Source organism: Syngnathus scovelli, chromosome 8 (genome assembly GCF_024217435.2).
Source record: "Syngnathus scovelli strain Florida chromosome 8, RoL_Ssco_1.2, whole genome shotgun sequence".
In the NCBI taxonomy this organism is placed as follows: Eukaryota; Metazoa; Chordata; class Actinopteri; order Syngnathiformes; family Syngnathidae; genus Syngnathus; species Syngnathus scovelli.
In genome coordinates this window covers 13,881,301-13,909,274 of record NC_090854.1, presented here as the reverse complement: position 1 = coordinate 13,909,274, position 27,974 = coordinate 13,881,301, and the positions used below count along the sequence as shown (strand labels likewise).

The 27,974-nt window shown below is 43.5% G+C and overlaps 2 protein-coding genes across 5 annotated transcripts; both read left to right on the top strand.

The window, feature by feature from the left end:
- The first annotated feature begins 29 nt into the window (after positions 1 to 29).
- Positions 30 to 10,695, top strand: sf3b1 (splicing factor 3b, subunit 1). 3 transcript variants are annotated; one of them, XM_049728952.1, is made up of 24 exons: positions 30 to 112; positions 609 to 784; positions 920 to 1,021; positions 1,216 to 1,330; positions 3,822 to 3,901; positions 3,977 to 4,189; positions 4,266 to 4,728; positions 4,952 to 5,073; positions 5,220 to 5,417; positions 5,495 to 5,596; positions 5,691 to 5,870; positions 5,953 to 6,039; positions 6,395 to 6,665; positions 6,759 to 6,904; positions 7,153 to 7,299; positions 7,522 to 7,647; positions 7,904 to 8,125; positions 8,201 to 8,383; positions 8,470 to 8,581; positions 8,697 to 8,817; positions 8,893 to 9,024; positions 9,183 to 9,455; positions 9,594 to 9,810; positions 10,177 to 10,695. In XM_049728952.1, the coding sequence occupies exons 1-24, from the start codon at positions 85 to 87 to the stop codon at positions 10,333 to 10,335; spliced, it is 3,975 nt and encodes a 1,324-aa protein (XP_049584909.1). In that variant the 5' UTR covers positions 30 to 84; the 3' UTR covers positions 10,336 to 10,695. The 3 variants fall into 3 exon arrangements, with proteins under 3 accessions (XP_049584909.1, XP_049584911.1, XP_049584910.1); XM_049728953.2 differs by lacking the exons at positions 30 to 112; positions 609 to 784; positions 920 to 1,021; positions 1,216 to 1,330 and adding an exon at positions 1,582 to 3,478; XM_049728954.2 differs by lacking the exons at positions 3,977 to 4,189; positions 4,266 to 4,728; positions 4,952 to 5,073; ... (14 more) ...; positions 9,594 to 9,810; positions 10,177 to 10,695 and having other exon boundaries at positions 2,928 to 3,898.
- Positions 10,696 to 13,264: 2,569 nt separating this feature from the next.
- ankrd44 (ankyrin repeat domain 44) lies at positions 13,265 to 27,922 on the top strand. 2 transcript variants are annotated; one of them, XM_049728955.2, is made up of 28 exons: positions 13,265 to 13,728; positions 16,395 to 16,478; positions 16,732 to 16,810; positions 16,891 to 16,961; positions 17,895 to 18,095; positions 18,311 to 18,398; positions 18,780 to 18,922; positions 18,999 to 19,211; positions 19,378 to 19,456; positions 19,934 to 20,048; positions 20,122 to 20,204; positions 20,508 to 20,571; positions 20,827 to 20,895; positions 21,119 to 21,259; positions 21,674 to 21,739; positions 21,920 to 22,031; positions 22,097 to 22,168; positions 22,437 to 22,638; positions 22,721 to 22,808; positions 22,878 to 22,995; positions 23,112 to 23,334; positions 23,400 to 23,487; positions 23,755 to 23,838; positions 23,999 to 24,144; positions 24,226 to 24,308; positions 24,455 to 24,537; positions 24,618 to 24,709; positions 25,385 to 27,922. In XM_049728955.2, exons 1-28 carry the CDS (start codon positions 13,702 to 13,704, stop codon positions 25,648 to 25,650), a joined length of 3,180 nt encoding a protein of 1,059 aa, XP_049584912.1. In that variant the 5' UTR covers positions 13,265 to 13,701; the 3' UTR covers positions 25,651 to 27,922. The 2 variants fall into 2 exon arrangements, with proteins under 2 accessions (XP_049584912.1, XP_049584913.1); XM_049728956.2 differs by having other exon boundaries at positions 13,266 to 13,728; positions 25,482 to 25,719.
- Positions 27,923 to 27,974: the final 52 nt, after the last annotated feature.

Sequence of the window (27,974 nt, the reverse complement as noted above, 5' to 3'; positions counted from 1 at the left end):
AGCAACAAAACGGAAGCGACAAACTCTTCTACTGGTGCTTTTACTGACTTCCTGTTTCATTGGCGAACAACCACCACCACCAAAATGGCGAAGATCGCCAAAACACACGACGGTAAAATGTTTTTAAAATTAATCTATTCGCATTAGTTTTGAGCTAGTTAACACATTTACATTACGACAATGTTCTTTGTCGAACAAACATGTGTTTATATCATTATTATATGCACATTTTACTTATATAAAACGAGAAAAACAGTCGGCCGCGATACGACGCAACGCGGTCAGATTTAGATAATGGCGCTGGTTGCCGTCTTGTTAGCATTTTTAGCCCTTTACACAGTCCACACGGTGGCGATTGTTGTTGACGCTGTGGATTCGTCGACGTGCATCATGCAAATCATTTCTTTCGGCCTAAATACTTTAAAACAAGACGTGTAGATATTTTTTATTAAAGGATTTGTGCTAATTTTAGCATCAAGGCTAATGCAGCAGTGCGACAGTTAACACGTTGTTAGAGATTTGATACGCTGGCTCCTAAGCGTCGTTGCTATTTGATGCTACACTTTTCTGCCTAAATTTCATCCATGCATTTTATGTATTTTGTGCAGATATCGAGGCCCAGATCCTCGAGATCCAGGGGATGAAAGCCAACCTGGTGGAGGAAGGAGATGAGCAGGGAGTCGGCCTTGTTTCAACTGGGTTCTATGACCAAGAAATCTATGGAGGGAGCGACAGCCGTTTTGCCGGCTATGTCACTTCCATTGCTGCAAACGAACAGGAAGAAGTAAGATGCGAGCCTACATATCCACAAATTCGCATACATATCCACAAATATGTTTTTGTGGTCCACTCCTTATCTGTTAGTATTGTTATGCTGTCTTGAAACTTTGTTTATGCTTATGTTTTTTTTTTCTTCCAGGACGATGAAGAAGAAACTGCGACGAGTTTGTTGGGTCAGAAAAAGCAAGGGTACCATGCTCCAGTGGCCATTCTCAATGCCATTCCTCAGTCAGATGAACAAGTATGTGATAACTGATGTGGATGCACACTGTAAAACAATGTACAAAAATATAAAATGAACAGTTACTCATCACAACTTTGTAGTATTTTGTAAAACTTTGCAAGGATGATCAGCACTCTCCCTGACACGCTGATCACATTTCTTTATATAAAAATTAATCGTGTCCGCTACTTTTTTTTTTTTTTTTTTTGCAGTATGATCCATTTGCGGAGCATCGTCCACAGAAGATCGCAGAGCGGGAGGACGAGTACAAAGCTCGGCGCATGCAGATGATTATCTCGCCAGAGCGTCTCGACCCCTTTGCAGATGGTAACTTTGGCCTTTTTTCCATCTCCGTTATGACACGGTCCTTTTTATTATTCCCCCTATCGTTTTTGCTTTTTCTGTGCATCATCAAGTGTGGTAGCTGTTCAACCCTTCGACTACAATGCAGTTGCTTGCCTCCCAGACTCTACGCCTTCCCTGTGGTCAATCCTTTGTTGTTGTCTTTTGTCTTTCTAAAACGCAGTCATTTTGGACATCTTATCCACTTTTTTTGGGCAAGGACTAGGATGGATTAGGATGCTTGATTTACAAAACACCCAAAATAGCGTAACAACTAATAGGATTACCATGCATTTGAGTGGGAGAGGTGGTTAGGTGCTCCAATGTCAAAATCAGATATGTCGCCTAACAAACGTGGGTAGCAGATGGGTTGTGTGTGTGAGTCGAAGGGTTAACAATCCTGTGCGACCACCAGTTGTACAAGATGTAAAGTGGAGCAACCTGTGAAGTTTAACCAAGAGCGTTATTCGCCTGATGAGGGCACGGTATCTGATTGGCCACTGCTTAGGAAGAGGGAACAATCCACGTAGGTTTCAGAAGTCGCTTTAGAAAATGACCATGATTGGTTTTGCGCCAAAAAAGACTTTAATTTGAATGGATTTAGTGTCACTGTGTTATTCTTGGCCTCTTTGAGGCATATGACGTTGCACCGTATGTAGCCATTAGGGGTGGGCATTATAAAAATATTTCCTTAATAAACTAAAGGGAAATTAACATTTTCATTTTTTATATTAATTTTTGTTGGGGAAATTGTTAAGGTACTAAAGTGTTTTTCAACACAGGTATCACATATGTAAGGTCTATGAGTAGGTTTATTTATTCAAATGCAAATAACCTTATGTCTAAATATACATTATAGTAACGGTGGCACAATGGGTTACTTACTATGTAGCTCCCTGGACTATGTAGTTGTCAAATTATTTTGAGACCATTTACGTGCCTTGGTTGGTGCTGTTTTCTCAGTGTGCGACAGCTCAAATGGGTCTTAGTTGATTATTTTTTACTGAGGTTAAAAAGGTGTTTTATTTGCAGGCAGTCTATACTGGTCTTTAGTGGATCTCTCACCTGGGGATGATTTGAGGGACAGCCCTAATGTGGGGCATTGTAAAGCGCTTTGAGCACCATGACGGTGTGTTTACCATTTATTTGACAGCAGACTAGTTGAGTTAAATCAACACCGTCCGTGTTTGCACCCTTCCAGTGCAGTCTATTTTGACTTAATCGCTTCAAGATAAATCACCCATCAATTCCACACAATAAATAGAATACGTCAATATAAATCCATGCACCTTTAATTGATTATGCCCATCCCTCGTAGCGACATACAAGCAAAAATCGGAAAGCTTTTCGACCACAAGGCGAGTTGAATTGTGGGAATAGCGTTAGCATTACCAGTAGTGTGAGGCTTGTTAGGAGCCTGCATGTAAAGAGAGCAAAGAGAGCTCTGTGTACAAACTTTGTTGATGTCAAAATATATTTTTATTTTACAAGGCTCTCTGTAAAATAGAAATATGTTCTCTAAGCAAATTGTGTGCCACCATACACAGGCCCATACTAACTGTCCTTAATTTCTCTCCTACAGCAGTACTGCTTTGCCAGTCCTGTACTGCACTCTGTTAAGGGCGCAGCAACTCATCCTGTGTAGGTTATGGGGGACACAGAGAGAACTGTGCACTTGTCAGTTTTGGTCAGGGTCCACTTGCTCCTGGTCTTTGAACCCAGCTGGAGCTACTCTTGATTTTCTAAAAGACACATTTTTTTTTTTTTTTACTGCCTCAATTTGTCTTGACTGTAATGTTTCACTTGCTACCTTTTTTAGTCAAAAAGGAAGTCAAGATAAATGTTCTGTAAACAATGATTAAGTCAAGGAAAAGTGGCTCTGACTAATGATAAGCTTCAAAAGCAAGTCTTCATTTTGATCAATTTCAGAATTTTTTATCCCCCAAGAAGATACTTTGATTTCTTTCCCCCCCATCTTTTTTTGTGTGTCAGATCAATGCTAAACAGGTGGTATACTGTTGTGTGTGAGTTCAAACCCTTTTCCAAAGTGTTACTAATGGTAAAGAGAAATTTTCTAGGCTGCTTTTCTGCTGGTTGAAGTCTGACTACAGAAGGACCCTTGGCACTGAAAGTGTACGTATTCTGAAGAGCACAGCCCAGGACCCCCCCTCTGCATCAGTGATGGCTCTATCTACTTAAAAGAAAGCACCAAAAACTTAAGCTCTGCTCTCCATATAACTGCTTGTTTTTTCTTATGATGCTATGTCTATGTAAGAGAGGGTAAACATGTAACTCAGTTGGATATACTGTGATTTCACTGTTGTTGTTTTTTTTGTTTTTTTTTTTTTAAACGGGAACATACATTTGTAGTCAGGGTTAGCTGGCTGTGTTTGTGCTTGGTGTGAATAACCTAAGTGAGTCCCGAGAGCGTGCACTAATGAGTGTCCTTTGTTCTTGTTGGTGCTCTTTCGCGCAGGAGGCAAAACGCCGGACCCCAAGCTACAGGTCAGATCCTATGTGGACGTCATGAGAGAGCAGAACCTGTCCAAAGAAGAAGTATGGAAAATAATATGCAATTTGCCAAGATGATGTTTTCATTGTGTTAACTGTCTGTTACTACTTCCTGCGCAGAGAGAAATTCGTCTGCAGCTCGCAGAGAAGGCCAAGTCGGGTGACCTGAAAGCTGTCAATGGGTCCGCTGCCAGCCAAGCCGCCGCCGCTGCTGCTGCTGCTGCTGCCGCCGCCAAGCGCAAGCGCCGCTGGGACCAGACAGCTGACCAAACTCCTACCAATTCGACCCCCAAAAAGATGTCCAGCTGGGACCAGGCTGATGCCAATTCTGAGGTGAGTTTTGCCACATAAACATGATCATTGGAAATCTCCCAAAAGTCAGCTTGTCAATTTCTTTTGTGATTTAAAGACTCCGGGACACACTCCGGCGCACACACCTTCAAACAGCCGATGGGACGAAACACCTGGCCGGCCTAAAGGAAGTGAGACCCCCGGGGCCACACCCAGCTCACGCATGTGGGACCCTACACCCAGCCACACGCCGGCCGGTGCAGCCACGCCAGGCAGGGACACACCAGGTCACGCCACACCGGGCCACGGGGGAGCCACAGGAAGCGTCCGGAAGAACCGTTGGGACGAAACGCCAAAGACAGAGAGGGAGACACCTGGGCACGGCAGTGGCTGGGCTGAAACTCCACGTACCGACAGGGGGGATGAGTCCGTGGGGGAGACTCCTACTCCAGGTGCCAGCAAGAGGAAATCTCGCTGGGATGAAACACCCGCTAGTCAGATGGGCTCTTCAACACCATTGCTGACTCCTGGAAAGACCCCAATCGGAACTCCTGCCATGAACATGGCTACCCCAACACCAGGTAAAGAAGCCGTGTATTCTAAATTGTTACCATCTAGTCTTTGAGTAAAGGTGTGATATTGCCAGACGTGTACACTTTCACACAGCAAAATTGTATTCCGTGGAGAGATGGTCTAGTAAAATCAGTAGCTGATGTTATTTGTAAAATAATTGTCAGATGGCACCGGTTGCTTTCCTATAAATTGGTGATGTTTATCATCATAACCCTTGTTCTGGCATTGCAGGTCACCTGATGAGCATGACTCCAGAACAACTGCAGGCGTGGAGGTGGGAGCGGGAGATAGACGAGAGAAACCGGCCTCTCACAGACGACGAGCTTGACGCCATGTTTCCTGAAGGATACAAGGTCTGTGCACCATTGTGTCGCATACACTACCGCACATTTTCCAGTTGAAAACAATTTCATCAATACTTTTGGGTCTTTGGTAATTTTGCCTAGTTTAGTACCGGGGCTCAGTACCCATTCCTAATTTTATTTTGCTTTCAATGCAGGTGTTGCCTCCACCAGCTGGTTACGTGCCCATCCGCACACCGGCTCGCAAGCTCTCGGCAACGCCTACCCCCATCGGCGGCATGACCGGCTTCCACATGCAAGTGGAGGACCGCACCACCAAACAGATGAATGACCAACCCTCTGGAAACCTCCCCTTCCTCAAACCTGATGACATCCAGTATTTTGACAAATTGCTGGTGAGACACATAAATCACATCAAATGTAATCCATTCATCCGGGCTGTGTGGTAATTAAACATTTCTGAATGTGTTAGGTTGAGGTGGATGAGTCCACATTGAGCCCTGAAGAACAGAAAGAAAGAAAGATCATGAAGCTGCTGTTGAAGATTAAAAATGGCACTCCCCCCATGAGAAAGGTTGGTACCGCTCACGTTCATCCCTGTTCATCCCTAAACCTTTGAAATAAAGAAAGCATGCAGACTTTTGACCCGGTCTGCTTTTGGTTTTCAGGCGGCCCTGCGTCAGATCACAGACAAAGCTCGTGAGTTTGGAGCAGGACCTTTGTTCAACCAGATCCTCCCACTGCTCATGTCCCCAACCCTTGAGGACCAAGAACGCCACTTGCTGGTCAAAGTCATCGACCGTATTCTCTACAAACTTGACGACCTTGTTCGACCCTATGTACACAAGGTAAACACACGCTCACATCTCTTGTACCTTTCCCAATTAATCGGACAATGCAAAAATGACAAACTGTCCTTTATGTGTCAAGATCCTGGTGGTGATTGAGCCCCTGCTCATTGATGAGGACTACTACGCCAGAGTAGAAGGCAGAGAGATCATTTCCAACTTGGCAAAGGTAACATTAAACATATTTCTGGAGTTGTTTTTGCCTTCTGCGAACCATTCTCGCCTGTTCGACCTGTCCGGTGGTCGGATCAGGGCTAGTCGTTCGCTAGATTGACTCCAGCACGAGAGCTAGCAGACTTGACTTGAATGCCTTGTCTGTTCTCACCCTGCACTCGCTGGATACAATCAAGCTTTTTACAGATGCATATTTACCTTCTTATGGAAACAGGTTGACGAGCCTAAATCAGATTTGCCATACTGGATGCTAGCCAAAAAAATTACTGCAAGTCAATGGAATGTAGAAAAGCTGCTTTGGATTGAGACCCTGAACCACTCCTGATTGCATAACCCCCTCGTGTTCACAGGCGGCTGGCCTGGCAACCATGATCTCTACCATGCGTCCCGACATTGACAACATGGACGAGTATGTGAGAAACACCACCGCCAGGGCCTTCGCGGTGGTGGCGTCTGCCCTCGGCATCCCCTCCCTGCTACCCTTCCTCAAAGCCGTGTGCAAAAGCAAGAAGTCATGGCAGGCCCGGCACACGGGCATCAAGATCGTACAGCAGATCGCCATCCTTATGGGATGCGCCATCCTTCCTCACCTGCGCAGCTTGGTTGAGATCATTGAGCACGGTCAGTGGCGTTCAAAAACAAGATGAGTGTTATCACAGTACCCACCACAGGGTTGGTGTTCTTTACTAACCGATAAAACCTGTGGCGGTGCAGGTCTGGTGGATGAGCAGCAAAAAGTGAGGACCATCAGCGCCCTGGCCATCGCTGCGTTGGCCGAAGCCGCAACACCCTATGGTATCGAATCCTTTGACTCGGTGCTCAAGCCCCTCTGGAAGGGTATCAGACAGCACAGAGGAAAAGTAAGTAAATGGACACCAAACTTTACATATGCAGTTTTGTTTTTCATACTATTGCAACATCAGCACCCAGCATGAAGCCTGAAAGTGGCTCCAGTATAAATTTTTGCTTGCTGTGGCATTTCTTTGGGGCTGTTGCTATTAGTAGTGGTCCAAATGCAATACTATCAGCACTAGACAACACGCCACTGAATAACAAATAATTGTGAGTGAGTTAATTAATGTCTGTCTTCTTTTTTTTTTTACGTCAGGGCTTGGCTGCCTTCCTCAAGGCTATTGGCTACCTGATCCCTTTGATGGACGCCGAGTACGCCAACTACTACACCCGAGAAGTCATGTTAATCCTCATCAGAGAGTTCCAGTCTCCAGATGAGGAGATGAAAAAGATTGTTCTAAAGGTAAGAAGCCAGCGTCACATAGATATGTGAGACTACTGTGCGACACATTCTCGCCTGTTCTTCCTGTTTGTGGTTGAATCAGGGCTAGTAGTTCGCTAGATAAACTCCCAACACGAGAATTTGCAGAGCCGACACGTGTTCGCTCTGTTCTCACCCTGCAACCCGTTGGGAACAAGCTCAAGTTTTTCCTCTTCTGATCAGCATTGCCGTCTCATCTCGTAGGTGGTGAAGCAGTGCTGTGGCACCGATGGTGTGGAGGCCAACTACATCAAGACTGAGATCCTGCCCCCCTTCTTCAAGCACTTTTGGCAGCACAGGATGGCTTTGGACAGACGTAACTATAGACAGGTTAGCGCTCACAAACATAAAGACCTTTTCATTGTACAGGGAAGCATTTTTTGTTGGCAGAAAGTAACAGGGAAGCTTTCCTCTTGGTCTTGACAAAAATGAGAAAAGATGGCAGTAACACATTTGAAGCAGCAAATATAAAGGCGGATATGTTCCCCAAAAACTACAAATGCCAAACCGCATAAATTTAGGGAATCACTGTATATCAACTAGCTTTCTAATGCTAAAACTAATCTAAGTTTTGCAATCATTGCAGTTGGTGGACACCACCGTTGAACTGGCCAACAAGGTGGGAGCCGCAGAAATTATCTCCCGCATTGTGGACGACCTGAAAGACGAGGCAGAGCAGTACCGTAAAATGGTCATGGAGACCATCGAGAAGATTATGGGCAACCTGGGCGCCGCCGACATCGACCACAAGCTGGAGGAGCAGTTGATTGACGGCATCCTGTACGCCTTCCAGGAACAGACTACAGAGGTGAGCACAAAAGCAATGTAACATTTTCTCACGTGTATATACATTTCTACTCACGGAATCCAATTTCCTTTGCAGGATTCGGTGATGCTCAACGGTTTCGGCACGGTAGTTAACGCCCTCGGCAAGCGCGTCAAGCCCTACCTGCCTCAGATCTGCGGTACGGTACTGTGGCGTCTCAACAACAAGTCGGCCAAAGTGCGTCAGCAAGCTGCTGACCTCATCTCACGCACCGCCGTGGTCATGAAAACATGCCAGGAGGTACGTTGGAAAGCCACATCGATAATATTGTGTTGATGTCCCGGACATGAATGACTCATTTTTGTTTATATCATCTGCATCTGCAGGAAAAGCTGATGGGTCACTTGGGTGTGGTCCTGTATGAATACCTAGGAGAAGAATACCCTGAAGTACTGGGCAGCATCTTGGGAGCGCTGAAGGCCATTGTAAATGTTATAGGTATGTCACCACATGTTATTGACAGTTACTCCGATTAAAAAAACGTGACCATCTCCCTGTTCCTCATTTGCTGAATACATGTCAAAAAGTCTTACCATACTCACCCTTTTTGCAGGCATGCACAAGATGACTCCCCCCATCAAAGACCTGCTCCCTCGTTTGACTCCGATCTTGAAGAACAGACACGAGAAAGTGCAGGAGAATTGCATCGACCTGGTGGGCAGGATAGCGGACAGGTAAGCATTCCGCACACTGCAAATAACCACCTGCATAACTCCACATCTCATCTTGTGATTGTCAATTTATTCCAGGGGTGCTGAGTACGTGTCAGCCAGAGAGTGGATGAGGATTTGTTTTGAGTTGCTGGAGCTTCTCAAGGCTCACAAAAAGGCCATTCGCAGAGCCACTGTCAACACATTTGGCTACATCGCCAAGGCTATTGGGTGAGTGGCTACAAGTAGTGATTGCTTTCATTATATAACACATGTTGTCCAAGATGCTGTGAATGTATTTGATAACCCCCAAAAGTGCAAGCACAAACAGATCAAATATGACAAATCCTTTGATTGACTAATTGTGTTGCCATCCTCTCACTTCCCAGCCCACACGACGTCTTGGCCACTTTGCTCAACAACTTGAAAGTGCAGGAGCGTCAGAACCGCGTCTGCACCACCGTGGCCATCGCCATCGTGGCCGAGACGTGTTCGCCTTTCACCGTTCTGCCCGCGCTTATGAACGAGTACCGCGTTCCTGAGCTCAATGTGCAGAATGGCGTACTCAAGTCGCTGTCCTTCCTGTTCGAGTACATTGGCGAGATGGGCAAGGACTACATCTACGCCGTCACGCCGCTGCTTGAGGATGCGCTTATGGACAGGTAACTCGCCAATGTGGAGAAATAATAAAGCTTTCAACCCTAACCTTAAATAACTTAATGTCATGCAGCCTATTAATATTTTTAGAGAAATATCTGTTGCTTATTATTTGATTAACCTGTCTTAATGTGTTTCTGCAGAGATCTGGTCCATAGGCAAACTGCCAGCGCGGTGGTCCAGCACATGTCCTTGGGCGTTTACGGTTTTGGGTGTGAGGACTCCCTCAACCATTTGCTAAACTACGTGTGGCCCAACGTGTTTGAGACGTCGCCTCACGTCATTCAGGCTGTCATGGGCGCCCTGGAAGGCTTGAGGGTCGCCATCGGGCCGTGCCGCATGCTGCAGTACTGCTTACAGGTAAACAGCTTGACATTACTGTTCCAGACTACTGATAGCTCAAAATATCGAGCCCAGAAAACAAAAGTGTGACAGCTCCCACATGCAGTAAATACATTTGAATGTATGCAGTCAGGCAAAGTCTTCTTTTTGTTACTCTTAAACTGAAACAAGAATTAAGCATTGTAGATGTGCAGGCACAATGCTAACATAAATTAGCATAGATTTACAATGATTCTCCACCTTCAAACAAGTTGTTACAGAAGGAATGCAGGAGTAGATAATTAGATTAAATCAGCGTATTCCTCACGTATTTAATGACCAGTTAATTGTTCAATTCTGCCGATCAAGAAGAATCACGCCGCCTCTTGCATCCTGTGTTTTCAGGGTCTTTTCCACCCGGCGCGGAAAGTGCGCGACGTCTACTGGAAGATTTACAACTCCATTTACATCGGTTCCCAAGATGCCCTCATCGCCCACTACCCTCAAGTGTACAACGATGAGAAAAATATGTATATCCGCTACGAGCTGGACTACGTGTTGTAAATAAGCCCCTTGTTCCTCTGCTTTTCCGAATTGGTTTGGTTTTTCTGCCCCAAGTTTATCAGCCCTTCTGTTGTCTTTGAGGCTTGCACAGAAAGTTCAAACTGAGCATTAAGAGTAAGTGGAATACGTTAGTTGTATGTATTTCCTCCCTGCCCTTCAAGCCATATTGTTTCCCCATCAGTGATCAAAATAGGTAAAAGCAGTTGGAATTGTTTTAAATTTTTGAATATTTCATATGTATCAATAGACAGTTTGATTGGCTGTTCCCTCTCTACCTTTTTCCATTTCACATCTCTGTTCTTAGGATTAGATTGTTGTTTTTATTTAACCAAATAAAAGGTTTCCGTACACTTGTTTGCACATCTGTTTCACAGTCATTAGACTTTGGCATTCCCAAATGAGACATCAGGACATTTTTATTCCAAGTTTCGACACAATAAGCAGATGAATAAAGATGAGCAATGAGGGCTCTGTGGGTGACAAAGTATGATGTCATCACTCACAACAAGCCACACTCAAGTCTTTCAAAATCCAGCGTGGGGGCTGAAGAAATTGTCAAATAAAATGTTCAATTACTTGCTGGAGAGCTATTTTCCAAAACCCCTTAGATCCCGAAGATTTTTGGGAAAATTATTCGTCAGAAGTATTTCATCAACTAAATGAAGAACCATGCTTTTGTAATGTTTTATTGGACTAAAATGGAGAAACATGCTTGACATTAGAATGGAGAAATAAGTGAAAAATAATAATTAACTTCAATCAACAAACTTCTGGAGCTTCATTTGATATAAAAACAAACTATTACATAAAATATAGGTTGGTGCCTTTTGATATACCAGACCTGACGAGCCGTCATTTGGTTGACGTGTGGCAGTGAACTCAAGTCAGCTCAATCAGCAGCTATTTTGCTGAGGAAAATGCAGTTTGCTTGTGTCACGACTCGTCCCCGGTTGCTTTATTATGTCTATGTTACCATGGTTTCTGTTGGCGTCGCCCCTCCCCTCCTGTGTTACCTGTAACCACAGTCACCTGCCTCGCCCCGCCCCTCCTGTGTTACCTGTAACCACAGTCACCTGCCTCTTGTTACCTGTCTTGTATTTAAGTCCTGTCTGCCCCTCACTCCTGTCGGGTCGTTGATGTCTTTTGTCTTGCGTATTTGTCAGTCAGTTCCGTTTGCGTTATCCAATCTGTCATTCCGTCCTGTTGTTGGTTTTGTTAGGAACTCATGTTAGTTTGCTGATTTTGTTGGTTTGTCCCCTCATCCTCCCTTCCAACTACCTTTTCCCCCAACAAACCCTGGTCCAAGCTGCATTTGGTTGCCCTGCTCTATTCTGAGCCGTGGCAGCTTCTTGCGAACATCAAACATTGTCAACATGTTAACCGTAGGCATCGATAATTGTAGTTTTAGAAGCACCAGATATTTGAAAACAAATGATGAAGCAACATGTCAACTAAAACGCAAGCTAGGTTTGAGCCACCCTTGGCTACCATGAGTTCAAAAAATGCACGTTTGAGAGGGCAGAGGTCACATATCTCAAACTGTTACAGCAAGTAGTCCAAAAATTTTATCATCACAATGTCAAGTTTATTTCAAAAGGGACTTTTGCCTCCTTTCCGGTAGAAAAATATTCTTGCAAAAGGAGTAAAGATACATTTATTGATTTGGCATGCATGGTAAAGCAGTGATAATGTCGGAAATAATAGCCAATGACAAATAGCTCTTCTGTTTTCTCTGACTCAGACACTTGCACTTCATCAAGTGTTCCTTCATTTGCAACATGTGGGGAAGATTGACACAAACTTTTAATTAACAAACAATTCCCTTGTTTAACTGGCATGTTTGTCTCTGCATTTGACTTGGGGTCAGACCACTAATGCGTAAACTGGCAAATGCATGCATGAACTGTCACATGCTAACACTGTTCAAAAGGGTTAAAAGGAAGACCACCCCCTTCCTCTCTTTACTTTTAATGTGACCCACATTCCATCTGCTGCACGCACATACCATCCAATTTGACTTGAGGAGCCCATGCTGTCCCCACTACACAAATGCAAAGATACTGCACTAACTGTGTACTTTTGTTAAACTTCATGTTATCACACGCTTGGAACATTTGATTTGCTTTCAGGTTCATTTGTTTTGTAGCAAGTGGAAGCATCCTTGCATGCACCAACAGGCCACCTACAAAGTTGAATGCAATAATAAACTTGCCTTTAAAAAGATACCAGTATGTCATAAGTATTTACTCTCACTTGGCTTATTTACAAAGAAACACCTAGATTCAAGGAAAAATTCAGCTTTTAATATTACATAAACAAAATGGCAGTTTGATGTACACAGAGTATCTGCTAATTAAAATATATTGCATCAAAAAGAGCCCAATTGGAACAATGGCGTGATAAAAAATAGGACTAATGCTCTTTACAATTGCGTATTGAGGCGAATACTTGATTGATCCCTGCAGGCAATTAAAATCATGCAAAGAAGCTTTTAGTCAAAGCTACACGGGGTAAAACACTTGCCATCTCGTGGTGACGAAGTGCATTGCAATTTTTACACAGACTCTCGTCATTGTGCGTTGAGAAACCTCGTTCACTAAGTTTGTCTCCGTCGGCTTTACGTAGCAGAAAAATAGTGGCGAAACATGTCCAATAAGAGAAGGCTTGAAATGTAATATTTTCTTATTTTCATTTTGACGTGATGTAATTATCACAATCGTTATTTTAATTTGTTGTGGGGATGAATTCCCCACAAAAAGAAGAGCTATTCTTTTAAATATTGGAAACATTTCCACAAATTTGTCAATACCCGGATGCGTGTTTTCTCTATTAAGTTCCCTTTCTCGCCGGTTGATGGCAGCAGTGAAGTACGTGCGCGCGCGTGTGTGCGCGTGTTTGTGTGCGCGCGCGTGTTTGTATGCGTGCGCGCGTGCATTGGGTTTGTTGATGCTGAGGGAGCCTCTTGTGCATCTAAGCGCAGGAAGCAAGAGACAGCCTCCAACTTCCTGCCTTATCCTTCCTCCGGCTTGACTCAACTCGCCTGACCGCCTTGTGCCTTCTGCACGCTGGGGAGGAGCGAGCTTCTCCGGGCACACACTCCCGAACCCTCCGCCCTCCATGTGGATTGTTCACTGTTCCTGCTTGGTGGAAGGAACGAGCGTTCCGGTAGCAGCAGCGGCAGCAGCCCGCGCCGGGCCTCGGCGGTGGCTTGCACCGGGCTCGGTCTTTTTCCATCACCGTCAACCCGGGAGACGCATCGAGGAGGAGGAGGAGGAGGCGGAGGAGGAGCGGGCCTTGCGGTTGGCATCTCCCCGAGATTGCAGGGCTGTCGGCGCGCTTGGATGAGCCGCCGGAGCCGAGGCAGAGATGGCTGTTCTCAAACTTGCGGACCAGGTAGAACCGCTAGCCAACGCTAGCTTTAGCATGCCCGCATCTTGCGAGTTCCGCGGTACACTTTCACACGCAACCGCAACACGTTTCTGACCTCAATTGTATTTCTAACAATTCGGCGCTGAATGAGCGTGGAGGGAATTACCACCATTATCAAATTTTAACAAGCATTCTGCAGCCGAATTGCAAGAGGCTGATGGAAAGTGGAGGCATTCATGTCCTGATTTGTCCATTGCATGAGAAGCATATTAACCAAACCAACCAAATCACCGAACCAAATTAATACTTAAACATCCAAACCAACACTTTCAATAATGACCTTTTCTTACACCATGTAAAATTCTGTCGCTCAATATTCACAAATAAGACCCAAACATGATCCGTCTTCAAGCATATTTAAAAATATATTTAAATGCATTTTGTGAGTTTCAATCCAATTCGAAATATAGACAGTATCGCAATATTTAGCGAGATATTTATTTTTCATGAAACAATATTGTGGAAAGGTTGAAATGCACTTCATAAGCACTAAACATGAATAAATAAATAAATATATAATGCACATATATAAAAAAATAAAGACTGACCAAAATGAAAGTTATTTTAAAAAAAAATTCAGCCTTTGTGATTTAAAAATTGCATTCATCTACATTGCGATTTGAAGTCGATTCTTCAGCCCTACTTCCTTATATCTGAAAACCAGATGCACACCATTTTATCATTGTTTTGCAAAACAAAATTATAAATCCATTATATGCTCAATAAAGGCCCTGAGACATGTGTGAGGTTTGTTTTCAGTACTTCATCACATGATTCTCTTTAGCACTTGTAAGCACTTAAGCACCTTAACACCTCAGCAAAAAAAAGTCTTTCAAACGTGATTGTGCACTCCAGATGAATAGCTTGAGGCACCCAAGCATTGCACAACAGGTCTTATAGTTATGTTAAATATCTGCTGTCACAGTTTTTACCCTAAGCCAAGTGAGTATCCATCCTGCTTGCATAAAACAAGTAATGCACAACCCACAACCAGCGAGTTACTTACGCAACACACAGCCTTCTCACTTTACACCTTTCTATATACATCTAATACCCGCTGTACATAATTGGCAACACTTGCATCTTCGAATAAAATTTACACAACTGTTATCTTTGTACTTGCAGATGACATTTCTGCATCATACTGAGAGTGCGGTCTCTAATATTTTATCTTGATGGTGATTGTCTTGAAAAAAAAAGAAAAAGGATTACAGCAAATTAGAAACCAGCAGTGGCCAAAAGTAATTTGACATGCAGATTTCTAATAACTAGTATGAGCAACAGTATTTGTATTGGTACATTATAAAAAGTGCTAAAAATAAATAAAAATAAACAATTGACTAAGAATGAACAAGAAGTATATGGATGACCACATTTTAATAAATACAAATAATAAAAACTCAACAATGTAAGACGAAAATAATCAGACATATATGAATAAAAAGACAGCTCTTGGTGTACCTAATGTAGTGGCCGCTCGATGGAATTCCTCAGGCTTTGGGCTTGTCTTTCCGCAATAGCAGAAATTCCTGACATGGTGCAGCATCATCCTTCTGCAGCACGGCAGAAGTAACTTTTTTTTTTCTTTCTTTTTGTGTAGTAACTTCAAAGTGGGATTTCCTGTTTTTTTTCCCCCAGACCGCATTGCAATGTCTGATAACTGGATTCTTCAGCTGAAGAGATTCTCTTGTGGTTTTATTGTTAGCGAGACAGAGATATTCCTTAAACTATAGGATGATCCACATTCAAAAAAGTCAAGGTCAATGGTTCCCAGCAAGCTCTCATAATTGGGAATATAGCAGGAAACTCAGGAAGTCGTTGGCCCGGGAGCTGTGGAGAGACTGGGGGCGATTGGGGGTTGGGGCCGAGGCGCTTTGTTTTAAAATGGCATTAAGGATAGACTCCGTAAAACAAAGTGCGAAGAAGAGGAAGCATTTTGTTGGTGAGTTTGAAAGCAGAAGTAAAATGCTCCTCTGCGCTTCCTCTCTGTCGTTTCTCAGAAGGCCAAGGCGAGCGAACAGGAAGCTTGGCAGGAAGTAAAATGTGACTGCAAGAGCATATTTGCTGCCTTCGGGTCAGCAGTTAACATTCATATGAGTTGCAGGGATTCAACTCTTGAGCAAAACTCTCCTGAGTTGTTTGTTTTTATGCAGTATGATTTTCCAATGAGTTATGATGAGATGTATTCCAATTACCGGTACCCTGAAAAACAAAAGAAGCAATGTGCATTTCATAATCTTTTTGAGGCTCACTAAGCAGAACTCATAATGAAGACTTGCTGACATCGTGATGGTTCCGTTTGGTCATACGTGTGTGTCACAAACATGCTGATAATGACACAAAAGGAGCATTGCAGTGCCACCAGACTCTATTTTCTTCATGTCTGACATCCAGGAACGAAAATAGGGGCTTCAGGGACAAAGGCCCCCGTGACACACACGCACGTACATGCATACAATCTTGATTGACAAAAATGTGTCTCATTGCAAATATTTCCTACTTGACAGGCCCACTGTTGTAGTGGAGAAGGACATTTTCGATGTCCTGCAAGGTCACACATGGCACAGCTCGTGTTTTCACAGTCTCCGTCAATCACATTAACGTGCCTCCATTATTTGTCGTTTCCGCAGCCGCCTCTCATCCAGGCCATCTTCAGCGGCGATCCGGAGGAGATCCGAATGCTCATATACAAGTCTGAAGATATCAACGCTCTGGTGAGAATACTCTGATGCCATTGACGACTATAGCATCTAGTTTAACTGGGCTAGACCAAGAACAAGACCATTGAACAGTCTGGCGACCCCACAAAATTCCCCCAGATACAAAAAAAATTTGAGAAATTGTGATTATTAGAACGTGTACATGCATGTAGCTGCAGTGGCATGTGTTTGTGCTCATCGAAGAGAACAATACACAGACCAGGATAAATGTATTGTTTCTTGACTGGCATTTGTCTTCCTGCCTCAGGATGCTGAGAAGCGCACTCCGCTTCACGCAGCGGCCTTCCTTCGCGATGCCGAAATCACAGAACTCCTTATCCTCTCCGGTAAGAAAGCACATTCCTTTAACTCCTCGGCTCCATCTCACTTCCTCCTCTCATCGTTATCCGTACGTTCGTACGTGCAGGTGCCCGCGTCAACGCCAAAGACAACATGTGGCTCACCCCCCTCCATCGCGCCGTGGCGTCTCGCAGTGAGGTAACTACCGCCACGCAAAATACTTTGAGGCCTCAACCCCCCTCCGAAGCAATGTATCGCCGTGCACCTGTGAAGTGAGAAACGAGTGCAACCAGTCGGGGCGGTGGCAATGATGATGTAGACAAGAAGTGTGCATCAACGACAGTATATTGACACAGCTAATTAACTGCAAACATGGACGGGTATATAAAATTTGATAGATGCAGATGTTGGTGCATTAAACAAGGAACGTGCAGGGAGGCATCATCATCATATATAATTATAAATAAGCAAATAATTAAACTCTTCACTTTTATTGCTCCTGTCTTTTATTGTATATATTAGATATACAATATTATATTATATTATATTATATTATATTATATTATATTATATTATATTACAAAATAGGGTTTTTCTGCTCTGCTCATGCTCATGTTGACAAGTAGCTAACATGCATTGTTGTCTTGACATTAAAAAAATTTAATGGAATTCAATTCTATTCATAAATAGAAAAAGTGCCCTTTTCCAAGTTTCCCATTATTTTGACTGTGAGGGGACAGTTTGGAATGCAACAAATATATTTTTACCTTGGCCAAACCCACTTTTGTCTTCGAGGCAATTTTTGTTTGAGTGACACGCAGAACCAAGCATTCAATTATTTGTTTTCTTGCCTTATCTGATGTAGCATACAACTTTATCTGTGCTAGCAAGGTGACTGTGGCTCCAACTTGACCTTAGACATAACTCTTTTATTTGGGAAAGAGAGCGCCAAGCCTTACATACTTGAAATACACGAGTGAATGACTAAACATAAGTTATACACAAAAAATGACAACAGGTCACAGAAAAGCAACCCATAATAAGAATCCAGATTATGTATAATTCCAACCCATGGGTCACACCCCCCCCAAAAAAATAAACAATTATAACCTGCTGACGTTTTCCCTCCAGGAGGCAGTGCGAGTGTTGATCCGCCATTCGGCCGACGTCAACGCCCGCGACAAGAACTGGCAGACGCCGCTCCACGTAGCCGCCGCCAACAACGCCATGCGCTGTGCAGAAATCATAATCCCACTGTTGAGCAGCGTAAACGTTTCGGACCGCGGCGGGCGCACCGCCTTGCACCACGCTGCCCTCAATGGTCACACAGAGGTACTGTGCACACCTGATCTGTTTTTATTCTTTACTTCCTTAGCCATTCATATGCATGCTCCTGTTGATGTCGTGGTGAACGGTTTCATTTCCATTCATTTCAGTGGGAAATATTTCGATTTATGAAAGTTTCAGTTTACAAATGGGATCACAGAACCAATTAAGTTCATAACTTGAGGCCCCACTGTAATCATCATTTTATAATTGCGTTTCAGATGGTGAACCTCCTTCTTGCCAAAGGAGCCAACATCAATGCTTTTGACAAGAAGGATGGGCGAGCGCTGCACTGGGCCGCCTTCATGGGTAAAGACCTTAAAATGATCAAACATTAATAATCAGGTGTAGATTTGTTTCAAATTACATACATTATAGAGATAATTGCTGAGAAGATTGAGTACTATGTTGTACTCAATTGTTGAGATATACTGGCACATTTCGTTTTTCCTGTTCTGCTAGTGCTTGATACATGATTCAATGATTTATGTCCTAAATGCATTAAAGAAATGCTAACGGTAAATCACCTGAGGTCTGCAGACTCGGTTTTATTAGCAGAGCCCAGAGCTCAAAGCAAACACGGTGATGCAGCATTTAGCTGTAATGCTTGCACACAAATGAAACAAGCTTGCAACAGAAGTGAAGTCCGCTCCTGGCACTGTTTGTGGTCATCTGTCATGTTTCCTGCAGGTCATTTGGACGTGGTGTCTCTACTGGTGAGTCAGGGGGCGGAGCTTTGCTGTAAGGACAAGCGAGGGTACACGCCGCTGCATACGGCGGCATCTAGTGGACAGATGGCGGTGGTCAAGCATCTTCTCAACTTAGCCGTGGAGGTACCGACTGCTCTTTCGGTGTATCTCGTCGTCAGCTCGGCCTAAATAACCTCTGCTCATCTTTTGTCACGGACAGATCGACGAGTCCAATGCCTTTGGCAACACGCCGCTGCACGTGGCGTGTTTCAACGGTCAGGACGCTGTCGTCAGCGAGCTCATTGACTACGGTGCCAACGTCAGCCAGCCCAACAACAAAGGCTTTACGCCACTGCACTTTGCCGCCGCTTCCACGCACGGAGCACTCTGTTTGGAATTCCTGGTCAACAACGGCGCCGATGTCAACGTGCAGGTACGACGAATGAGCAGCTTGTTTTTCATTTTAATTTTTTTTGTGCCTTAAAAATTAGTTTTTGTTCCAATCTTTTTCTCTTTAGATTTCTGTCATTCATAACTTAGCATTTAAGAATGTGTTATTATTATTATCATTTGATGATAGGATTCTTTCCTTTCTGCAGAGTCGAGATGGGAAAAGTCCTCTCCACATGACAGCAGTGCATGGTCGCTTTACTCGCTCTCAGACTCTGATCCAGAATGGTGAGTCATCCGCTCCATGTCTTTTTCTCCCCAGAACACAAGTTGCATTTAATTTGGATCGTGTTCAAATTTGCCATGTTTGTAACAGTATTTGATGTCCAAAAGATATTTCTCATTCATCCGTTTTGATGAACATCGATATAAAGTCTAATCAAAGCTAACGTGACTCCAAGAAGATTGTTTAGAAACTCTTATCTGATCATTTTTCACACTTGAATAATTATTAATAAAAAAATAAAAAATAAACACTGTACATTTAAATAAACCATAAAATTTAATCTAACGCAAATGTGCTTGTTTAATACAAAACAGCAGACATGGTACGGTCATTCCAAACAATCTCCTTAGACACTTGGAGCAGCAACATACACACACATAGCATACATATTGTATTACACCCTCCGGCATATAGGGGTTCACAACAGACATTTCAAATGTGAAATTCGATCTTCGCTGACGTCAGGCGTTTTGTGTCAGGCGGAGAGATCGACAGCGTGGACAAGGATGGCAACACGCCACTGCACGTCGCCGCACGCTATGGCCACGAGCTGCTCATCAACACCCTCATCACCAGCGGAGCCGATTGTACCAGGTATCAGCGTCCCGGCTGACAAAAAAAAAAGAAATTCCGCCATGGTGACCGATGTTCATCCGCTATTTGAAAGGCGAGGCGTCCACGGGATGTTCCCTCTGCATATGGCCGCCTTGAATGCCCACTCGGACTGCTGCCGCAAGCTGCTCTCCTCAGGTAGTGTGCAATATGACTCAACATACAAAAGCTATCGTTGTCTTTGTGCTTAATTTAAATTTTCCTGCACCCAAATACACTCAAGCCTAACCCGTTTCCTCACCACCTGTCTCACTAATGCCTGTCTCTCTTTCTCTGTCTCTCTTTGTCCTGCCTCTTCCTGTCCCCTTCCCGACCGCTTCCTGTCCTTCTCTCGTTGCGGGGTCTGCTGCTGTTTGTCCTCCCCGCTCACTTCCCTCTCCCTGGCGCCCTCTTCAGGCCGGAGGTTTAGTATAATGTGTAACAACTCGGTCCTGTGTGCAGGCTTTCAGATCGACACACCTGACAGTCAGGGAAGGACGTGCCTGCACGCCGCCGCCGCTGGAGGGTGAGCGCCGAATTATGAAAATGTCCATTTTCTGATAACTTGTTGCCCAACAGAACACAAATCAATGCTACACTGGATTTAACATGTTAACTATTTCGAGAGAAACCTGTTTGTATTTTTATTTGAATAAACAAGATATATTTAGCAGATTGCAAAACAATAGACATGAGTTCCTCTGTAAGTATTGAAAGAAATGTGTTCAAAATGAATGTGTTATTTTGCCTGGTGACGCTCGTGTTTCTTATTTGAGTGCAGCAACGTGGAGTGTGTCAAGCTCCTCCTGACGAGCGGCGGTGACCACAACAGGAGAGACAATTGCGGCAGGTGGATTATTTTATGTTTATCATGGCGTTACTCATCACTGATAGGACTTATTGCACTTTGTTATAAAGATAAAATCAAGCGTTTGCAAACTGAAAACTGTATAATTAATATTAAAATAACTATAACCTTTGTGTGTACACAAAATGCAAATGCATGAGGAGGTCTGCATTCCACTGAGTCCAGCTGTGACCATATTTTGTTGTTTTCAACTTGTCTCCCTCAGGACCTCCCTGCACTATGCTGCCGCGAGCCGCCATTATCAGTGTCTGGAGACGCTGGTGGTTTGTGGGACTGCAATCAATGCCACTGACAAGTGGGGGCGCTCCGCCCTCCATTACGCTGCAGCTTCGGACCTGGACAAAAGGTAATTGAACAACTGGAGACTTTATTTGTTACCCCTGTGCCCATCTCATTTAAGATCCAATCTGATTAAATATGTAGTGTTTTACTCCAGACCTGTAGGCGGCAGTAATATATATTAAGTGGTAGCCAAAACCATACACACAGATCTCGTATTACTCGAATTGAATTCCTGAGGTCAAAGCAGCCCCCAAGAAGAATGTTCCACCTAACTTTTCCTAAACGAGAGCCACTGTGGCTTTTCGGCCATTTATGGAAATCTGGGAAGTCAGTGCAAAATATAAACACTTAGTACTTTATGGGGCAGATAATTCACATCCAACATGCTTGACACACTATAAATTGCATCAACAGACTGTTTCCCAGCATCACATTTCAAAGTCGATACAAATTAAAATGGGTGGGAAATGTCTTTCAGGCGACGTGTCGCTCTGGAGCCTGAGAGTGAAGGAGTCCAGGCAGAGAGGGAGAGAGAGGCAGCATTGTGAGTCTGTTTTTCTTCCTTTTTTTTCTTTTTTAAAATGTTTTGTTTAATGGCATTACTAGAGGATTAAGTTTTTTGCATCGACAACAACTTTACAGATTTTCCACAATCATGGCCTCAAATGGATGCCTCATTTTCCTTTCTTCAGGCTTGTAATTGTTGCTCCATCCTGTTTTGCAGATGTCTGGAGTTCCTGCTTCAGAGTGGAGCGACGGCCTCGCTCAAAGACAAACAAGGATACAGTCCTGTTCACTATGCTGCAGCCTACGGACACAAACACTGCCTGGAGCTGGTCAGTACGCACACAGCGTGCAGTTGGACACAGGTTCGATGCACTGACAACATGTCAACTCGCAGCTACTGGACAGAGATGACGGTTACCATGACGACCTTGAATCACCCAACGCCAGGAGCCCCCTACACCTCGCTGTGAGTCTAAATATATACAGAACCACTTTCTGTTTACTTACTCGCTTGACTTCTTTTTTACATCATGAAAAATAAATACAAACTCATATAGTTGTACTGGTAATAAAAAAAAAAAAATCTTTACTTTCCTGCTAAATCAAATGACCTCTCATTAAGTAAAAACTACTTTCCGAGAAATATAAATGATTTATTTCAATCTTGCGAATAAGATTCCCTATTTACTTACTGTTTGATTAAAAAAAAAAAAAAAAAAATTATAAATTCGCAGGCATACCACGGCCACGCTCAGGCCCTTGAGGTGCTGCTCCAGGGCGAGAGGGAGGTGGACCGAGTGGACGAAGCCGGCCGCACCCCCTTGGCCATGGCGGCGCTGCGGGGTCACGCCGACTGCGTTCACATCCTCCTCAGTCAGGGGGCGTCACCGCGCACTTGCGACATGCGGCACAGGCGCACCCCTGTACACCTGTCAGGTGTGGGAGTGGGGGGGTCAATGTTTCAAATTCAACTTTAAACTCACTGCATGCTAACACTTTGTCACATCTGGCTCTGCAGTGATGAACGGTCACACGACATGTTTGCGCCTCCTGCTGGACGAATCGGACAGCGCCGCTCTCGCTGACGCTGCTGACTGTCAGGGACAGTGAGTCATTGCACACACACACACACACGTGCACACACACACATATTTGCATACTGTGTGTGTGTACAGGACACCTCTGATGCTAGCTGTGGCGGGGGGTCACGTCGACGCCGTGTCGCTGTTGCTTGAACGGGAAGTCGACGTTAACATGGCCGACAAGCACGGCTTGACCGCGCTGCACCTTGGGGTGAGTAATACAGGTGGCTCCAAACTTGGAATCAGTCAGTCAGCCGATTTAAAGTGCTGGATGATGTAGAGTAACTTTAACTATAGTAGGGATAACTTTTTAACCAATCTTTGCAGCTGCTATGTGGCCAGGAGGAGTGTGTCCAGTGCCTGCTGGAGCAGGAGGCATCCATATTGTTGGGCGACGCTCAGGGTCGCACCGCCATTCACCTGGCGGCGGCAAGAGGCCACGCCTCCTGGCTGAGCGAGCTGCTCAGCATGACTTGCCCCGAACTCGACTCGCTACCTCCACTCAGAGACCACCACGGTTACACGCCGCTGCACTGGGCCTGCTACCATGGTTGGTGTTGGGATGACTATGCGACTGGAAGGAGTCTGGTGATTCCAATCTGCATGTGTGATTAGGTCATGAGGGATGCGTGGAGGTTCTACTGGAGCAGAAAGGTTGCCGCTGCATTGACGGAAACCCTTTCACGCCACTGCACTGTGCTGTGTAAGTGCAACGGAATCATACAACTACAGTTTTGCGTGAATGCTGAGAATCATCATTATTATCAATATTATTTGATACATTTTGATTGCATTACTCTTTAAAAAACAGCAAATATGAGGTAGGGGAATTAAATAAATAATAAATACTAGGTGGAATTTCAATTGCTGGACTGTAGATAAATATGCGGGGGTTCACTGTATGAGCAATCGTTTTTTCCATAATGTTTTCCGTGAGGCAAATCTCAATTAGTTTGCACATTTTGAACAGGGTAAACAACCATGAGGCCTGTGCATCATTGCTGCTGGAGGCAATGGGATCAGACATCACCGGCTGCAAGGATGCTAAGGACAGGTGCTCATGTTTTTTGTTTTTTTTCTCTAGTCCTGAGGTTTTGCTGAGTATTTTTCTTTATGGAAAACACATAATCACAAAAAAAGAAAATTGGGAGGTGCTGGAACACATTAATGGCATTTCAATTGATTTCAATGGAGTTTTCTTCTTTCTCCTTCAGGACCCCTCTCCATGCGGCAGCTTTCTCTGGTCACGTCGATTGTGTCCAGCTTCTCCTTTCACACGACGCGCCACTTGATGCCACAGACCAATCAGGTCGCACGGCACTGATGATGGCGGCCGAGAAAGGCCGCGTCGGGGCCCTTGGTAGACACAATCCGTCATGTTTCATGTGTTGACCAAACCACATGTGTGTTCATTTGTTTTGTGTGTGTGTGTCCTGTCCAGAGGTTCTACTGAACAGCGCTTGCAGCTGTCTCCATTATACTGATAAAGACAGCAACACTGCTCTGCATTTAGCGTGTAAAAATGTAAGTGTCCACAAGTACAAACAAAAAACAGCATTGTTGTCTAGTATTATGATAAAGCTTTAGCAGGAACAACCAATCAGAAGATGACAAATGATATTATTGGCAGCTCTGTACGGTTATCAATGATCATATTTGATGACCTCCAGGGAAAGGAAGAATGCGTCCTGCTCATTTTGGAGAAGTTGTCCGACTCCGCGCAAATAAACGCCACAAACGCAGCGCTGCAAACGTGAGTTCCTTGTGACGGGAATCGGAAAAACAGCCGCTCACGTGATTGATGCTACCTTTGACGACCTCGTGTCTCGCCAGGCCTCTCCACTTGGCAGCTCGCAGTGGACTCAAACAGGCAGTCCAGCAACTGCTGACCCGAGGAGCCAACATTCAGACAGTGGACGAGAACGGTAGGATGAACTTGGCTGGCTCCGAAAGATGCAGCTGCCTTGATGCATGCATGCAAGTTTCCCATCCCTGTATACTTTATATTCTATGCATTTATTTATTTTTCTTAAATCGGGGGTTCCCACTCAGCTCTTAGGAATGTTTAGAAATGAAATTGAAATGTTTCACTCGAAGTAGAGATGAAAGGGAATATTCATGTATGTATTCATATTATATTTTATATACGTACTATATAAATATACACACATAGCCATATACACGTGAAATTATTAAGCATGAGCTGTTGCTGGAATCTTCTTTGTCAGTCTACTTGAAGCTGTCTACTTGCTTCTTTGGCGTGCAGTGTTGCATACTGTATGGACAAAAGTTGTTTGGCTTTTTTTTCCACACCAAACTCATCCATACTCTTATAAATCGTCCTTTGTGCAAAACCTTTCTAGCACAAAGTAGGACACATGAGCAATGGAGGCCTATCGATTAATTAAGAGGTGTGTCCGAATACTTTAGTCCATCATTTGCATGCCTGAACTATGCAGCCTCTCCTTTTTGTGTGTTCAGGCGCTGCTGAAACACTAACACGAATGCTGCGCCATCCTTTTGTCTCCCGCTTTGCCATTTCCGCTTCCCGGCCATTTTGTCCCCCCACCCCTTTGCCCCCCTCTGTCTCTGTACCGCAGGTTTGACCCCCGCTCTGGCTTGCGCGCCCAGCCGCGAGGTGGCCGACTGCTTGGCGCTCATTCTGGCTACCATGATGCCTTTCTGCTCCCCTTGCAGCTCTGGTGCCCCCTCCCCTGGCGCCCTGCTAAGGATGCTGCCCCCCAAGGCGCACAAAGACCCCGGCGTAGCCGCCGTCCCCCGGGGCCCGCGTGGCACCAGGAACCCCTCAGGACCCTCCAGTGAGGGGACCACAGAGAACGACTCTGAGGATTCAGAAACTTTCTGAACCTTTCTGGTCGCCAGAATTGCTCTCTATGCCATCTTTTCAAGAAGGAATTGATGCGGGTCATTTGCATGTTTTATTGTTTCTTCTTTGTACTTATGGGTGCTCAAATCCAAATCGACCTTGGTACTCGGCCTCTGGGTGGCGGGGTGACTCGCCTCAGACTTTTCAATCTTAACAAGTAAGAACAAGAAGCCATTTTTAACCGTTTATTTGGTACGAAGCAAAGCCAAAAGTTTAGTCATTTTAGTCATCTTTATTGATATTTTGATTTCATGTACTGAATAAGCAGTATTTACACAAGAATAATAATATGATGTAACTTAATCACTGGAAAGATGTGGTATACGCACTGGGTCTGTGAATTAATGTTATTAGAAAAAAAATACTTAGTCACCTCGTTACCCGAAACAAAGGTCTTAAAAATTGCTGCAATTGAATGAAAACAGAAGATATTGCGAAAAATTTCAAGGTGCAAAGTCATAATGTGAGGAAATTAAAATTTCTGAAAATTGTAAAATAAATACTAGTATGTCCTAGTTTCACAGAAAACCAATTGGAGAGGATAGTCATTTTAAGACAGTAGTATTATAAGATGTAATTTAACTAGGATAAAATTGAAATACAAGAAAATTTTACAAGAATATTTGCAGTACAAGAAGTATTGCGCAATTTCACGACAATGTTGGACGTTATAGGAAAGTAAAAAAAATTGCTATAATGAAGTTGAATGGTCCATAACTTCAAGGTAATGAAAAACTGTATATTATATTTAAAACACTTGTAATATTAGGAAGGTTAGAAATTTACATTTGAAACCATAATGCCATAATTTTTACAAAAACTTTATATTGTGAATTAAAAATTCACCCGTTTTAATACAAAAAATCTTAATTTTATAAAAATAAATATAAATTTTGATAGTTATTTCATTAGGATGAATTAGTCAAATCACCCAAAAAAAAAAAAAAGTTAGAAATCACAAGTTGAATCATTCCATGATTTTATAATACTGGCCTAAAATTCTAAACAGATGATTATCCCGCCAAAAAAGAAGTCATAATTTCACAAAAAAAGTTTTTGCGAGAATATCGCAATGTGTGTACGTTGGTTTTATTTATTCTTTGTTACCTGAAGCACAAAATGGTGAGTAGTTATGTAGGAAAGATTTCCCAAATGTCTGCACAATTTCTCACTCCTTCTGCATGCCGACTTTTGTGAATCAGGGTAGCCCGAGATTAGCCTCTTGAAAGAATACAAATATTTTGCCTAAAAACATTCCCCTTGATCATGCATGTTCGCCTGACAGGGTTATTCCTCTATTCATTATTTATATAAATAGATTTGTATTGACACAATGGTACACAAACTGCCAGCACTTCAATGTGAAACCTCTGTTTGACTACCTACCAGCAATGTGCCATCAAATGTGTGCAGTGCCTTGACGTCGGTGTATTTTTTTTAAATCACCAATGTTTGAATTGAATCATCCACGGGATCTAAAAAGAGATCTATTCACGTGAGAGAAAACAAAAATTTTGATTTTAATTAAAGAATTTTATAGGAATCAAATTTTAATCTTAAAAGCAGAAATCCTGCATTTGGTAATTTTATAATTTTCAGTGTGGCTTTTCAATGCTCCCTCAAAAATGTGTTTCTTATATTTCCTTCTTGGAAAATCTGAATATGATACTTGTATGTTTTTGTACATTGTTTCGGCAAAGACCACTAACAGACTTGGTTTTGTTGCTTGTCTCTCAAAGACAAGCGTTAATCTGATAATAAAAAAAAAAACTAGAATAAACCAAATGTTCCTTCTTTGGAGATTTGAACAGAAACATGACATTTAGTCATGACTGTAGAAGTAGCTCCAAATGTGCTGCGTTTTTCATCTGTGTATTGTGAAGAAACAATTTCTTCAACTTTCATTTGACAGTGACATTTTTCATTTTTTTCTGGGCTACGATCCAATGCAAATATTTGTTGGTCATCGAGTTTGTGGCAAGTTAAAGACGAAACTGCCCACATTGGTACTGCTGCTTTATATCATGTTGATTTGTAAAGCTTTGTATGACTCTCGGCCATCCTGTTTGAACCTAATTTAATGCATAATACAAGCAGAGGTGTAGGACATGTAGTTTTAATACAAAGATGAGCTTCAAGAGTCGTGACAATTGTCACCCCAAGATGAGCAGTTCCTGATGCAGTATGACCACACTTCAGTGTTTTTATATAGCAATTGTACATTGGGAAAAAATAAATGTGCTGCAGTTTTCTTTTTGGCCTTTTTTTGCGTTGTACACTAAAAATAAATAGAAGCATATTTG

Coding starts and splice junctions, on each gene's coding strand:
- sf3b1 (XM_049728952.1), top strand. CDS start 85: ATGGCGAAGATCGCCAAAACACACGACG. Junction 5,871..5,952: donor TTCGACCCTATGTACACAAG/GTAAACACACGC, acceptor TTATGTGTCAAG/ATCCTGGTGGTGATTGAGCC. Junction 9,811..10,176: donor TGCTGCAGTACTGCTTACAG/GTAAACAGCTTG, acceptor CTGTGTTTTCAG/GGTCTTTTCCACCCGGCGCG.
- ankrd44 (XM_049728955.2), top strand. CDS start 13,702: ATGGCTGTTCTCAAACTTGCGGACCAG. Junction 18,923..18,998: donor TTCTCAACTTAGCCGTGGAG/GTACCGACTGCT, acceptor TGTCACGGACAG/ATCGACGAGTCCAATGCCTT. Junction 24,538..24,617: donor ACAAACGCAGCGCTGCAAAC/GTGAGTTCCTTG, acceptor GTGTCTCGCCAG/GCCTCTCCACTTGGCAGCTC.